Source organism: Lactuca virosa, chromosome 5, assembly GCF_052849685.1.
Source record: "Lactuca virosa cultivar CGN04683 chromosome 5, Lactuca_virosa_CGN04683_v6, whole genome shotgun sequence".
In the NCBI taxonomy this organism is placed as follows: domain Eukaryota; kingdom Viridiplantae; phylum Streptophyta; class Magnoliopsida; order Asterales; family Asteraceae; genus Lactuca; species Lactuca virosa.
Window position 1 is genome coordinate 369,839,872 of NC_136430.1, and position 15,090 is coordinate 369,854,961.

At 35.9% G+C, this 15,090-nt stretch overlaps 2 protein-coding genes across 5 annotated transcripts; both read right to left on the minus strand.

The window, feature by feature from the left end:
• Positions 1 to 2,837: 2,837 nt before the first annotated feature.
• Positions 2,838 to 3,578, minus strand: LOC145113623 (F-box/kelch-repeat protein At3g06240-like). Its single transcript, XM_079049697.1, has one exon. The coding sequence runs from the start codon at positions 3,576 to 3,578 to the stop codon at positions 2,838 to 2,840; it is 741 nt and encodes a 246-aa protein (XP_078905823.1).
• Positions 3,579 to 6,316: 2,738 nt separating this feature from the next.
• LOC145117191 (uncharacterized) lies at positions 6,317 to 8,569 on the minus strand. Of its 4 annotated transcripts, none has more exons than XR_013712543.1 (4): positions 7,908 to 8,569; positions 7,647 to 7,725; positions 7,050 to 7,173; positions 6,317 to 6,897 (listed from the first exon to the last, which is right to left on the minus strand). XR_013712543.1 is itself a non-coding variant. In XM_079053492.1 (4 exons), exons 1-4 carry the CDS (start codon positions 8,440 to 8,442, stop codon positions 6,709 to 6,711), a joined length of 474 nt encoding a protein of 157 aa, XP_078909618.1. In that variant the 5' UTR covers positions 8,443 to 8,569; the 3' UTR covers positions 6,317 to 6,708. The 4 variants fall into 4 exon arrangements, 3 of the variants coding, with proteins under 3 accessions (XP_078909618.1, XP_078909617.1, XP_078909619.1); XM_079053492.1 differs by having other exon boundaries at positions 8,361 to 8,569; XM_079053491.1 differs by having other exon boundaries at positions 7,647 to 7,753; positions 8,361 to 8,569.
• Between the last annotated feature and the right edge of the window lie 6,521 nt (positions 8,570 to 15,090).

Here is a 15,090-nt window from a genome sequence, read left to right on the forward strand (position 1 = left end):
AGGACAGTTACCCAATGTAGAAGCATAATCAATGTGCTCACTAACTTTCGAGAACTGCATAACCGGATATCCCACACCACCTGAAAATCCATTCAAAGGTGGTTTTGGCAAAGTCGCAACCCACGAGTATATGGTCCCAGCTTTCATCATCCACCTCGCAATAGGAGTATCGGGTTGACCCCACATTTACCCCTCTGCTCTGCAAAGCAACCGCAGTAAGTATTTTCCCCACTACGGCTCTCCAAAACAAAACACACAACTTTTAGAGGGATAACATGTACCTTAAGGCACATATAATAAGCATTAATTATGATAAATGATTTAGGTTATTTTTGGTCACTTAATTTTTGGTTTTGTGCTCATTTGGTAACTTAACTCTTTTTAAGTTTTAAAAGGTCATCGAACTTTTGGCTTTGTGCTCATTTAGTCACTTAATTTTTGGTTTGGTCACTTAACTTTTGGATTTGTGCTCATTTAGTCACCTAACATGTAAAATTATGCTCATTTAGTCACTAAACTTTTAAAATAAAGCTATAAAAATGAGCACAATTTTAAAAATTAGGTGACTAAATGAGCAAAAATTCAAAAGTTAGGTGACTAAATGAGCAAAAATTCAAAAGTTCAGTGACCAAACCAAAAGTTAGGTGACTAAATCATCAAAAAGCCAAAAATTTGGTGACCCTTTAAAAAAAATAAGTGAAGTGACCAAATGAGCACAAAATAAAAAATTAAGTGACCAAAAATGACTTAAACGGTTAAACACTTATGATAAATATTATCATAATTAAATATGAAATTCATTCATTATAAGGAATATTATCATAATTAAATGTGAAATACATTAATTATCACTATAATAAATGTATTTTTTTACATTTAATTATGATAATATTTTTTATAATTAATCCTTCTTATATGTGACATTTGGGCATATATTAGAAAATCTCAAAATATATTTCAAAAATATTCTATTTCATTCAGTTTTTTATATTTTTTTAAATACTTATTTTAGTTATAAGGTTTTATAAATCTGCCAACATGTTTTTGTTACAATAACAATATTATTTACCAAAATATAAAATGTCCATATAAAACTAATTCAAGTTAATTATAATATTAATAAAACAAACATTTTGCTCATGTTATATTTTTATTATTCCTTGGCCTCTACCTCCAACCAAACACACACACAAATTGATGGGCATAAAAGGGAAAGATGAGAATATCGTAAAAGTTTGGATATCACTTTATTGGTTTTCCCATTGCTATGAGCGTATATGATTAAATTCTTCCATACCTGATTGGTTTTTAGTTGAAAACCCAAGCATCTATTATGGTATGAATACAAGGATATAGAGTAAAAATATATGCCCAGATGAATCATAGAAACCCCATCTAAATTTTGATACTAACTCGATTGTAACTTGTACACAACTTTTAAGTTAGACGTAAGACATCACCGACTCCTCCCTATCTGTCTTGCAAAACAGTGATAGTTTTCAAAACAAAAATAATGGTTAAATCCTTATGGTCCTAAAAAGAAACATAAACTGAAATGTTAATAGTTTTTGGTCCCAAACAAGACTCTAGACATACTCAACAAATTTAAATCCTCAAGAAAAGAAGACAACAGTTTCATTGATTCAAAAAAAAAAAAAAAAAAAAAAAAAAAAAAAAATCATACACAAAAGCATATGATAGATGTTAATGGAAACCCCTTTCCAGAGTACGAAATTATGCCAAACCAAAAAATATAATATACCGTGGTGTTCTTACTTTCTTTTCTATAATTAGGCTTCCATTCACAATCAATGACATGTTCATGCAGACCCAGCCCAAATAATTAATATGAATTGTTTTTCTGTAAAGCACCATAAGAAAGAGTTCGTTATCCCAAGGTTAATGATAGATGTAAAGCTAAACCATGATAAAATACAAAATAGAAAGAACCCACAAATCAATGCCATTAGCTAGCAAACCATTGATTTCTACTAAGAAAACCATTTTTTACACAAACCAAAGCATCAAGTGTCTAGTAGCATCGATATTTTACTCGACTTAAATGATCATGACTGCTAGTCTTATTGTGTGAGTGATTTTTATACAAGAGGCAAAAGTCATTAATTATGTCAAGTTTCACAAACATTCGAACAAAAAATGGAACTTCATTACTATTTAATAGTATTGTTTCAAACGTGCTCCATATCATTTGTCCCATGTCATGGATAGCAACAATTCAGACGAATGTCGACATAAACCAATACGTTACAAATTAAAAATCCCCTAATTTAGCAATATTTAAAAAAAATGTTGAGTTGTCAAACCTCTTTAGAGAAAACTAGCAATATTGAAAAAAAAAAAAAAAAAAAAAAAAAAAAAAAAAAAGTTGATTTGTCAAGCCTCTAGAGAAAACTGAGGTACCTAGGTGGAACAATTGTGAAAGTTGGTTACTATTTGGTGATATCTTCCTATATCCAAAAAAGGACTCAAATGCAAAAAAGTAAGATGCAAAAACCTGTGAAATCAAACACAACCCTGAGACATATAGTCCATAAACCAAGATCGATAACTATACATTTACTATTGTCAAAAAACAGTAATCTAGTTTCTTAATAAAAGACCTTGCATAGCAATAAGTTTAGAAATCTTCTGAATTCGAACAGACATGTCCAAATGTTAAACAAGGTAAAAAGGGTCTACCTCCTCAGTCCTTAGAAAATCAAATTGGACCACGGCAAGAGAGAATGTAGATGCAATGCACTAAAAATGGATACTTTACTATAACCTAATTATGAAACATTACATCATACTTTACATCTCTCCATTTCATTTTGTCCTCAACCATCCACCATCTCATGCTTGGCAGGTGCTACCCAAACAAAACTGTCGACATACTCCACAATTTTTTCTACACCATATTCTTCAGCACAATGATCCTCCAAGATACACTGCTTGTTTGCAGATGAATCATACAAGACAAGATAACCATTATCTTCAATAAGAAACTCATTGTGTGATGTGAATCCATATGGCCATGTATCATCGAAAAACGGTGATAAGACATGGCGTTTGACCCATGATTCAGCCACCTCATACTCATCCATCACCCACACCTCATATGCAACATCCTCAATATATAACATCACACAGAGCTTCTCAGACAAAACTCCTAAAACATTCACACGGTTTTGATGTAGTATAGAATTTGGAAAAAGTATCTCACGGAATATCTCTGAACCCAAATCAAATGCCACTATCGTTTTTGGATCTTCCTCCTCATTAACATAACCAAGCCAATGAAGATGCCCGTCATGGCCATCAACACAAACAGAATCGCCATCAATAAGGTTTGTGATGTGCGATGGAAACCTTTCAGTAATCAACTCCCAGGAACCCTTTCTCATGCTATAAATCTCAATTTGCAGCCACCATCTAATGGCATATGTTCGTGGTCCAATAAGGCCTGTGAGCTTGACCACTTTGTAATCATCAGTTTTGGGATCAAACCCAAACCGGAAATGGATTTTGATTGAATCACAATCATGGGAGGGCGTACAATATGGTGGGAGAGTTAACATGTTAGGAATCGGACCGGGTACATGCAGCGGAAACACACTATCACACACACAAACACACGAAGGAAATAAAGCAAGAAGGAACACAAGGATTTTACGTGGTTCGGATTCGGTGTAAATCCTACGTCCACGGGCGCAACTAGATTTTATATTAACTCACTATAAGATTACAAATGATAATATCACTCAGCACTTTTGTTGTTCTACGCTACATCGCTCTTCTTACAATTCATATATATATATAGGAGAGAGCCGTAAGCCTTTTTCTTTTGTTTACACAAATTGCCGCTATATTTGACTAGAATATATATATGCCGCAAAGTTTGAAAAAAAGAATGCGTTGATTTCTTTAGCCGTCCAAAATAGAGCCGCCGTCCACTTCAATATTATTAAACAATTGATAGTGCGTCCAATTCAATATTCAATTGTTTTAATTTACAAGTTTCATTTATGGCCCTTGAATTCTTAGGAACTTGTCAATTTATTCAAGACTCCATAAATCTTAACAATCTCCCACTTGGAGGCTTGAACAACTTTAGCTTTTCTCCGCCATTCAACTCTCAATTACTCCAGTAATCTTAAAAAACAACCAAGTCCTTTTAGGCTTCCAGTTCCAAAGAACAAGCTAAAACTTAGTCTGATTTCTCTAGTTGCAGCCGCCCCTCATCATCAATTACTAGAAGGGCCAGTTGAAGCTCCCACTAGCTCCAACTCAGCCGTGGCTAATCCCGCCACCAACTCATCATCTGTCTCAACCGGTTTGGACACTCCACCAGATCCAGAGATACACCGAGGACCACTAACACTCTCCCAACTTTGCAAACATTCAACAGGAGAGAATTTTTCAGTCTTAGTCTTCAAAACCCAACGGCTCTTTGTAACTGTACCCGAAACACGTCCCGTGCTCCCACTGTCACAGAATCCCCTGAATGGTTTAGACTTTCGAACTCGTTCAGTTAACATCTCTTTGGCTCCAGAATTCATGTTTGCAAAATGAACTCTCTTAGCCGTAGATTTAGCGAACCAGATTTTGTCTTGTTTAACAGGGACGGTCATACTTCCCTCAGCAGGTACCTCAACCATATACAATGACCCACGCTTCAAACCTTGAGCAATCACCGAATTACCATTGACCACCATCCATTTACCACCACCAAACCTTACTTCCAGTCCTTGTTTATCCAGCTGACCAACAGAAATCAATTTCTTTTTCAGCTCCGGAATCACCTTGACATTTTTCAGGTTCCATGTAGTTCCCAATGAAGTAACCAGATCAATATCTCTCATGTCCGTTACTTGAAGCATCTCGTCATTTGCTAACCGTACCTTTCCAAAATCTCCTTCTTTTATATTCACCATCGTTTTCTCGTTGTCCATGGCGTGAAACGAAGCCCCTGAATCCATGACCCAAGAGTCTACAGAACTTTCCATACTGAGTATCAATGCATCATCCTCAGACACTATCAGCACCGGTAATGTTCAATTCTTTCTTTGGACATTGACTCTTAACATGTCCCACCTCCTGGCAGTTCCAGCACTTCACATTCTTCTTAGTTCTAGATGAACTTCTTCCCCGACTCCCACTGCTTCCACTATTCCTGTTATTCCCTCTACCTCTTCCGACATTTAATAAATCAGAAGAGGAAGATCCACCTTGATTCTTGCGTCTGATATCCTCGCCTAGAACCAAATCTCTAACCCCTTCAAAAATCATACCACTGGTCCCCACGGAACTCGTAACAGCGGTAACTGTTCCGGACCAGCTATCAGGTAGAGAAGCTAGTAGCAGTGATGCTTGAGTCTCGTTATCAAATTTAATTCCCACAGATGATAATCTGAACAGAATTGAATTTAGATTGTTAATGTGAACCGTAACTGAGCCTTCCTCATTCATCCTTGTAGTGAACAGCTCCTTCATCAAGAACACCTTGTTAGCCGCCGATGGTTTCTCATACATATTTGACAGAGCATCCATCATACCACGTGCCGTGGTTTCATTCATGATGTTGAAAGCAACGCTCTTCGTCAACGACAATGTAATAACCGCCTTGGCTTTCTTGTCCTTTGAGTTCCACGCATCTTCAGCAGCTTTTTCCATTTTCTCCGGTTTGTCTCCGAGTACCATGTCCAAGTCTTTCTGACATAGCAATGCTTCTATTGCATTTTCCACCAGCTAAAATCAGAACCATTAAACCTTTCGATTATAATCTTGTCTTCAGCCATTACGACAAACAAGATACAAATCAGGTACACTCGTGCGTGATAAAAAAAACGATCGTACCCTCCAAAACCTCGCTAACCAGGCTCTGATACCAGTTGTTAGGAATCGGACCGGGTACACGCAGCGGAAACACACTATCACACACACAAACACACGAAGGAAATAAAGCAAGAAGGAACACAAGGATTTTACGTGGTTCGGATTCGGTGTAAATCTTACGTCCACGGGCGCAACTAGATTTTATATTAACTCACTATAAGATTACAAATGGTAATATCACTCAGCACTTTTGTTGTTCTACGCTACATCGCTCTTCTTACAATTCATATATATATATATATATATATATATATATATATATATATATATATATATATAGGAGAGAGCCGTAAGTCTTTTTCTTTTGTTTACACAAATTGCCGCTATATTTGACTAGAATATATATATGCCGCAAAGTTTGAAAAAAAGAATGCGTTGATTTCTTTAGCCGTCCAAAATAGAGCCGCCGTCCACTTCAATATTATTAAACAATTGATAGTGCGTCCAATTCAATATTCAATTGTTTTAATTTACAAGTTTCATTTATGGCCCTTGAATTCTTAGGAACTTGTCAATTTATTCAAGACTCCATAAATCTTAACATAACACGGCCGAGAGAGAAGGGTTCCAAATGTGAATCACAGAAACACCATAAGTAGAGCATATTAAGACGTTAATAGAACCAATAACACTAATACTAGTATATTCAGGTTCGGGGTTAACCGGGAGTTTGATGAAATTAGTGAGCTCGAGATGAGGAAATCGACACTGGTGTGCTACAAATTGTTTAGGGTTGGAAGATCCATGGAAGACCAAGAGAATATGATCGTTGTTATGGATGGAATGATGGAGGTGGGATTTTACAAAGAAGGATTAGGATAAAAGGGCATTCCAAGATTTGGAGACAGACCTCATTTGAGCAAGCTGTTTGGCCGATAATCGGATGAATATGTTTAATAAAAAAAGCTCGTCGGGAAGGTTCTCCATAGTCATTGGGTGTTGTGGTGATGTCATTGGTGTTTTTGGAAGCTCAGCAGGCAAAGCAATATGCTCTTCAACAACCTGAAAACAATAATATAATTAATAATAATAATGTACTTAATGATCTAATAATGGATGGATGGTTTAGTAAATAACAAACCCACCAAATTGCATATGCTCAAAACTGTTGTAAATAAAGGCACAAAAAATACGAGCATGAAAATATTACTCACTCCATGTTTATGTTTTTTCAGTGAGCTACTGGTTGTTGATGCTTCAAACCTTATAACAGGAGATGATGATGACTCCTCCATGGTTCTGGAATGCAACAAGGCTATCAAGTGCTGGGTTTCAGAACTGTAGCAGCAGTATATGTATAACACATCAGTAGTGACACAATAATTCCATCAAAAGAGGCACCAAACACACTTACTGGTTGTTGATGCTACACTTACTTTCAAAACCAACATCAATTTACTTTTATGATTATATCATAATAAGATATGAATATGGATGTTGCATATGAAATTAACCACAACATAATACTAAAAAAGTGCCATTTCTGTCTATTTTGACCAATTCTCTGCTCTCTTTTTTAAAACCAAATTGGCGAGGAACATGAGCATATAAACTCTGTTTGATTGATGCACATGCACTCACTGTGTTATACCTCAAAAACAAGTTTTTGGCATGTAAAACATATTGCAGCTTATTGACAAAAGAGCACACTCCTCAAGTTCAAAGATGCATTATGAAGTTAGCATAAAAATGTCACCACCTACATCGTATATAATAGCATTGTAAAAAATTATACCGAAAGAAAGACCGACCTAGTAAAAGTCATCTGTTGCAACATTTGTTCAAGCTTTGATATCCCAATGGTGACAGACATGCTAGCAGAATTCCCACCTAGTATAACATATTGCAGATTCATAACCTGGTATAAAGACAATGATCCATGAAAAGATTTAATGGTTCGTGTAGTCTAATACTCTAATGTGATTGTTTGTCAACATTGACAGTTATGATTATGTTTCAAATAATTTATTTTTTTGGGAATTAGCTGCAACTTTTTAGTTTTCAGCTATTACCTCATAAATACCTCCATTTCTCATCAGTATGCAATTTCTACAGGTCCAAAAGCAGCCCCTACTATAAGGCTCTTGGACTATCAAAACTAAAAATCTAAAACAAATTTAGCACAACTAAAAAGAGTAGAAAATCAGATTAGCAAAAACCTTTCTAAAGATTATAAGACCTACAATATAAGAAGAGATAAGCTTACTTTAACAGCCAAATTAACCCCTAAGCAATTCAAAAGTGCAGAACTCGGAAATTCTCAAGTTACTATTGCTTTTTGCATACAGCCAAAAAAACTAATCATTTGAAAAAGAAGGCAGCAATAAAGTAAAACAAATTAAAAAAAAAAAAAAAAAAAAAACATGATACAAAGCCACACCAATACAGCCAAATAGGTCCTAACTAAGCTCACAGGGGCAATAATTAGTTAAAAACTGATCTAGCTGAGAACAAAAATGTTGAACCTGGCCGGAAATGTCTCTTTCGAAACATTTCTCCCACTGCCCCGCTTTCGTGGGGAGCCCTTCCATCGTCCGCCGTCGCCATAGATGAAGTTGAAGTTGTCTCGCGTAGAAATTAAGAAAGAGAAATGGAGACAGGTCACACGAGTGAGCGAATGAACTAGGGCTTTTATTTGGGTTTAATATGATAAAACTCGATATTTTGGTTCGAATTAAACTCGTTTGGCTAGAAGTCGAGGTATTATAGTAATTTAAAATATATATATAATTAAAATTAAAAAAAAAAAACATTATATTGAAATTAAAAAAAAAACATTACATTATAAATATATATTAAAGCCCATCAAGTATTTCAACAGGAATCTTTTTGGTTTTGGAGTTTGGCCACATAATTTTCAAACTTTGATAATTTTAATCCCCTTTGTTTATTTTTTCTCAATTTCGTCACACAACTTTCACCGTTTTTTTTTTAAAATGCCACATAATTTTCAAGCTTTGATAATTTTAGTCCCCATTGTTTATTTTTTCTCAATTTCATCACACAACTTTCACCATCTTTTTTTTTAAGAAATCTTTCAACAAGAATGTTTTTGCTTTTAGAGTTTGGCCATATAGTTTTCAAGTTTTGATAATATTAGTCCCTATTGTTTATTGTTTCTCAATTTCGTCACACAACTTTCACCGTCTTTTTCTAAAAAGAATGACCCGTGCAACGCCCGGACCTTTTCCTAGTTAAAATTAAAAACCATGACATGAAATTAAAATTACAAAAATACATGAAACTAAAAATTACTAAAACAAATCTTTCAATCTCAACACACATCAAAATAGCTAGGCAATAAATTTACCTAGTGAGTTAGTTATATGAGGTTGATTCATTTAGAGAAAGAGATTAGAATCCAACTTGTTCGATTCAAACCTCAAAAAAGGTTCAAAAACACATCGAACAATAGGTTTAATAACCCAATTAAAACAAAAGGTTTTTATATGCCCAAAAGTTAGACTTCAACAACTTTATTCCCAAAAGAACATAGAAGTCCTATAAATTCGCAAAAAGGATAAACCATGGTTATAACACAAGATAAGATTAGATGCAATGCATACAACATTCGGTTTCTACCAAAGAGTCGTACTTAACCTATTTTGATAAATAAAAGAAAGAAAACCTTATAAAGCTAAAAAAGGTTTACTCCAACATCTTGATGCACTAGCTATTAACAAACATCACTACACCAAAATATCGATCTTCTCTATGAATAGAAAAGTATTTTTGTACTTTTATTTCTCTTCCCCTATGTGTTAATTTCTCACGTGTTCTTTTGTTTTTACACAAAAACACATGGAACATAAATAAATGTGTATGTATTTTTTTTTAGTAAGAAGTACAAATACTGATACAAAGTGGAACATATGCTAGATTTATGGTTCACAAGAAAACATAGAACAAAGGAAATATAGCAAAAAGTTCAAAACCAACCATCGTCACTATAATAAGCAAAAGGGAAGCTAATCTCAGGTAGCATGTTTTAAAGGTCTATGAATGAGCATAGTTGACTCTTATGAAATTCTGTGACTTACAAATTTGAATTTTCATGAGGACGATCACTTGGTTTGTTTTTCTATTACTGAATTTGTAATAAGTAAACAAATTTATACGTACTACAATGAATAATCCATTTTTATGTAAAGTACTTTTATGATTTTTATAATTATTTATAAAAGTTTTATGAATGGAATTTCAATAAATGGTAATTTTGTCATTTAGCACTCACTACTAGAAACTTGAGTTTCACCTATGGATTTAGAGAGGGATTTATTCTGTAGCAAAATTTTGGCTTATAGAGAGGGAATTACGAGAGATGTACGATGGTTTAAACAAGTATTAGAGAGGGTTTAGCGAGGGATAAGCTACGGGATCTTACAAGTATTTATCGACGCACCCTTATTCCTCGGTAATCGGTGGTAAACGAAGGCATTTGGCGAGGGTTCAACGAGGGAAAAAAATCGTCGACTTTTTGCCATCTGGTATGTGTTTAGCGAGAGAATGTCGACGGAGCATACACACGTTATGTTTTTTTAATTGACGATCTCTCGCTGAAATTGGCGAATCCAATTCCAGTTTCACGAAGTTTATGTAAGTTTCCTTCCCTCCCAAATATGCTTTATCACTCCAATTGAACACGCATCACTCTCGAGTTGCAGCTTAACCTAATCTCACTCTCTCCGTTCAAACAGATGACAACACCATGGACCATTGCAGGTTTCGATTCCGACAGCCTCCACATTTTTAAAATCTAAAATTATTCTTCATTAGCTTCCGATTCAGGTAAACCTCTTGATTTTATTTGCTTTAGTCATATATTAGGTTAGGTTAGGTTCAATTGCACAATATATTACATTAGGGTTTAATTTCACCATTTTTTTTCCTTTTACAATCGTCATTCCTCTTATATCGATTGTATCTATATTAGAATAGACACTTAGAATTAGAACTTGATATAGGGCTTGATTGGTTGCTTTAGTCATATAAGCCTGGTAGCATAAGTTTTGTGCATCAAAGCTTTACCTCTGTACATGCATCCACAAGCTCTACAACAAGCCCAACAGCACCAGTTTCATAGGCAATCATTGTTTGAATGGAGAAGAGTCATCACCCATCTCATAGTTGTAGGATGAACTGCTACATAAAAAAAGTAAGTTATAAACTTGGAGGAGGCAATCTTATGCCATTGTTCAAGAAGCTCTTCTGATGTAATGGTCACTACTAGATCAATTAGCATCTCAAGCAACATGTTTCTAACAATAATGTGTTTCCCCATTGACTCTCTTAAAATCTCATTTCTTGATGTCAGCTCTGGTGGATCAAAAGTCATGATCACAAACCTAACAACATGTTCCAGTTCAGAAACCAAAAACCCATCTTTCAATATCACTCCTAGAAGTGTCACCCCTGTGAAGTGTCACTAACAGATGCTGAATGAGGTTTATCCTTCGCAAAACTATAAGATTATGGTTTATACTTTGTATTAGAACTGTTGCTGCTACCCACAATGTCCAATCTAGTAACACATGTTCAACCATATCTGGATTTGAAAGAACAACACAGTTTGATGTTGTAACTCCCGTAGATCCGGGCAAGTCAATTTAGAGACGATAAGCATCAAAAATGACTTTTTTGATGGAAGATTATTTAGAAGGATTAATCTTAACTAAGTTGTAGTATATGTTACAAGGATTTCGTACATATAAAGAACGCCGAAATCTGAGTTATAACGAAGAAGTTATGACCTGTCGAAGTTTCACGACAGAACCGGCACGACACATCGCGACGTAAATAGTGAATTTACGTTAGAGCGATGTTTGGCCTTAGCAATCTAAATGAAAGTCATAGAATACGTTAAACCGAGAGCGTGCATAAAAAGAACGCCCAAATCTGACTTCGTATGAGGAAGTTATGATTTTTCGAAGTTTCGGCTTAGCAGTGTACAGCCCGAAGTTCGAATATGAGATCGAGCGATATTTAGCCGAAACAATCTAAACGATAATTGAAGATCTCGTCGATAGTAGTCCAACGACGGAAAGACAGACGAAAACGGACGTCAGACGAAGGAGTTATGAGTTTATAACGGAGTTTTCCTGTCCCGGCCTACTAAAAATAATATAAAAATAATATAATAAAAATAAAGTCAAAATTAGCCGACAAAGTCTAAATGAAAGTTGTAGATCTTGTTTTTACCTACGCGTCGATATAAAGAACGTCGAAAACGGAGTTCGTATGCGAAAGTTATGGATTTCTGAAGTTCGGGGCGCGAAACCCCAAAACTGTCAGAGACCACGACGTGAAATCAGTGGTCACGACGTGGCATGTCTTCTGACACCTCCTGGAGTCTGCCAGACCCAACTTGCGATGACGCATGCAGTGACGATCAAGCCCACGACGTGAAAGTACTGTTCACGACGTGGAAAATGAGAAATTTGCCCTATAAATAGAAATCAAGGGCCAGCCGATTATGGTTGCTCCATCTCTTCTCTCCCACTCCCGATACACTCTCTAAGCCCTATTTTAACCCCCCGAAGCCCCGGTATCAACCCCGAGACCCGAAGCAAGTCCGAAGCCCGAAGATCCCGAGAAGAAAAGAGTTTTCGAGCCGAAGCTCTGCCTGCGAGAAGCCCGGTGTGTGAAGATCTTCTAGTTTCACCGAAGAAATACTACTTCTACAAGCCGTAGTGCTGTCTGATCATCTTCTGATCAAGTGAGTGTATAGTCACTTTCTTCTATCACATAATTATGAAGTATTTGATATGAAATACGTGTTATGTGTACATATTGTTGTTTATATGTGAGAATGCATATTCATTTTCTTCTAACTCATAGATATGATTTATTCTCTATGAGATACGTGCTAGGTGTTATATATTGTTTGTCTATTTGAGATGGGCGTGGAAATTGATGTTTTATATAACTGTTAAATGATTTAAACTGTGTAAGTATTTATATCTACAAAAATGTTGGGTAGAACATGGGTAGATGGGATAGTTGGTGTGTGATGGAAGATGGTATGAGTAAACCTTGGTGACTATGGAGTTAGCGCCTATTGTATAAACCTTGGTGACTATGGAGTTAGCGTCTACTGTTAAGTAAACCTTGGTGACTATGGAGTTAGCGCCTACTGTTAAGTAAACCTTGGTGACTATGGAGTTAGCTCCTATTGTATAAACCTTGGTGACTATGGAGTTAGCGCCTACTGTTAAGTAAACCTTGGTGACTATGGAGTTAGCGCCTACTGTTAAGTAAACCTTGGTGACTATGGAGTTAGCGCCTATTGTATAAACCTTGGTGACTATGGAGTTAGCGCCTACTGTTAAGTGAACCTTGGTGACTATGGAGTTAGCGCCTGATAGCTATGGATTTAGTACCTGAGAGATAAATGTTGGTAACTATGGACTTAGTACCTGATAGATAAACTTTGGCAGCAATGGACTTCGTGCCAATTCCTTAGATAAATCCTTAGGAATGAATGGATGAAGGATAGTTGATTCTTAGGGTAAACCCTTAAGAAATAAAGGAGATATGGGGATGGGTGTTTGGGTTGATTGTTTGATGATTGAATATAATAAATGTATTATTGTGGGTTGAAAACCCTATATGCTCACCAGGCTCCCAAGCCTGACCCACTCAGTTTTCTTTGTATCACAGGTATCGATGCGAAGACCCATTTCACTGAGAGATTAAAAGAGATGTAAATCACTAGTGTAAATGAATGTATGATATGTTTATGCTTATGTGTCTGTATCGGAACATGACATCCCGAGGTTTTATTATTAAATAAAAATACATTCTCTTTGAGAAATGTTTTGATAAGTTATTATCATATCTTGTTTTGGGAACAAATTCCGCAACCGTTTTCTTTAAACGATCACTCTGATTTATAAAACAAAGCATAAACAAATCGGTCTTTTCTGGCCGTGAAATTGGGGATGTCACAGATGTTTCTGTTGGTAAGTCAACATTCCCTAAAAAATCATCCATATCTCCATGTGAAATATATTTAGTGTTATAAAATATAAATAGTTAAATACTTTGACTTTATCCAATAACCTTGAGAAATTAAGAGGAAACCCTGATTTTCCTTCCATTTGAGAAGGATCTCTTCCATCACCACCATATGTAAATTCAACAATACATGCACTTGCATCTCTTACTGTGTTATCATAGTAAACTGATAAATCCTCCAATCCTTTGATAAGTTTTCTAGACATGTAACCCGTGTCAGCTGTTTTCACATGTGTGTGTTTGTGTGACAACTGTAACGCCCGTAGATTCGGGCTAGTCAATTTAGAGATAATAGGGGTCGAAAATGACTTTTCGACAAAAGATTATTTAGAATAAATAATCTTAACCAAGTTGTAGAATACGTCTCAAGGTTTCCGTACATATAAAGAACGCCGAAATCCGAGTTAAACGAAGAAGTTATGACCTGTCGAAGTTTTACGGCAGAACCGGCACGGCACCGGGAGACGTAAATAGTGAATTTACGATAGAGCGACTTTTAGCCTTAACGATCTAAACTAAAGTCGTAGAAAACGTTAAACCGAGAACATACAAAAAAAAGTACGCCCAAATCTGACTTCGTATGAGGAAGTTATGAATTTTCTAAGATTTGGCATAGGAGTGCACGACCCGAAACTCGAATTTTAGATCGAGCGGTTTTTGGCCTATGCAACCTAAAGGAGAATTGAAGATCTCATTAATAGGAACTCAACGGTAAAAAGACAGACGAAAACGGAGTCCGTATGTAGAAGTTATGAATTTTACGCGGACATTTAACAGTATAATCTCCTCGTACTGTTAAATTTAAGATCGGTCGAGAATTAGCCGACGGAGTCAAAATCAAAGTTGTAGATCTTATTTTTACCTACGCGTGGATATAAAGAACATCAAAAACGGAGGTCGTATGTGAAAGTTACGGATTTTAGAAGTCGGAAGTGTGCTGTGCGAAAATAGGTGATGTGGCACAATCTTGGCCATTGCTTTCTCCCCAAGTCTTGCCACTAGCTGGTGACATGTGGCACCAAGTTCAGCCATTTTTCACCCTATAAATAGAACCTCTCCCACCATCATTTTCTTCACACATTTCCCATTCTTTCTTCTCTTTACTCTCTCTCTAAAACCTCTATCTAGCCCCGAAACCCCCCGAAAAGCCTAAGGAACCTCCCTAGCACGAGGCGGAAG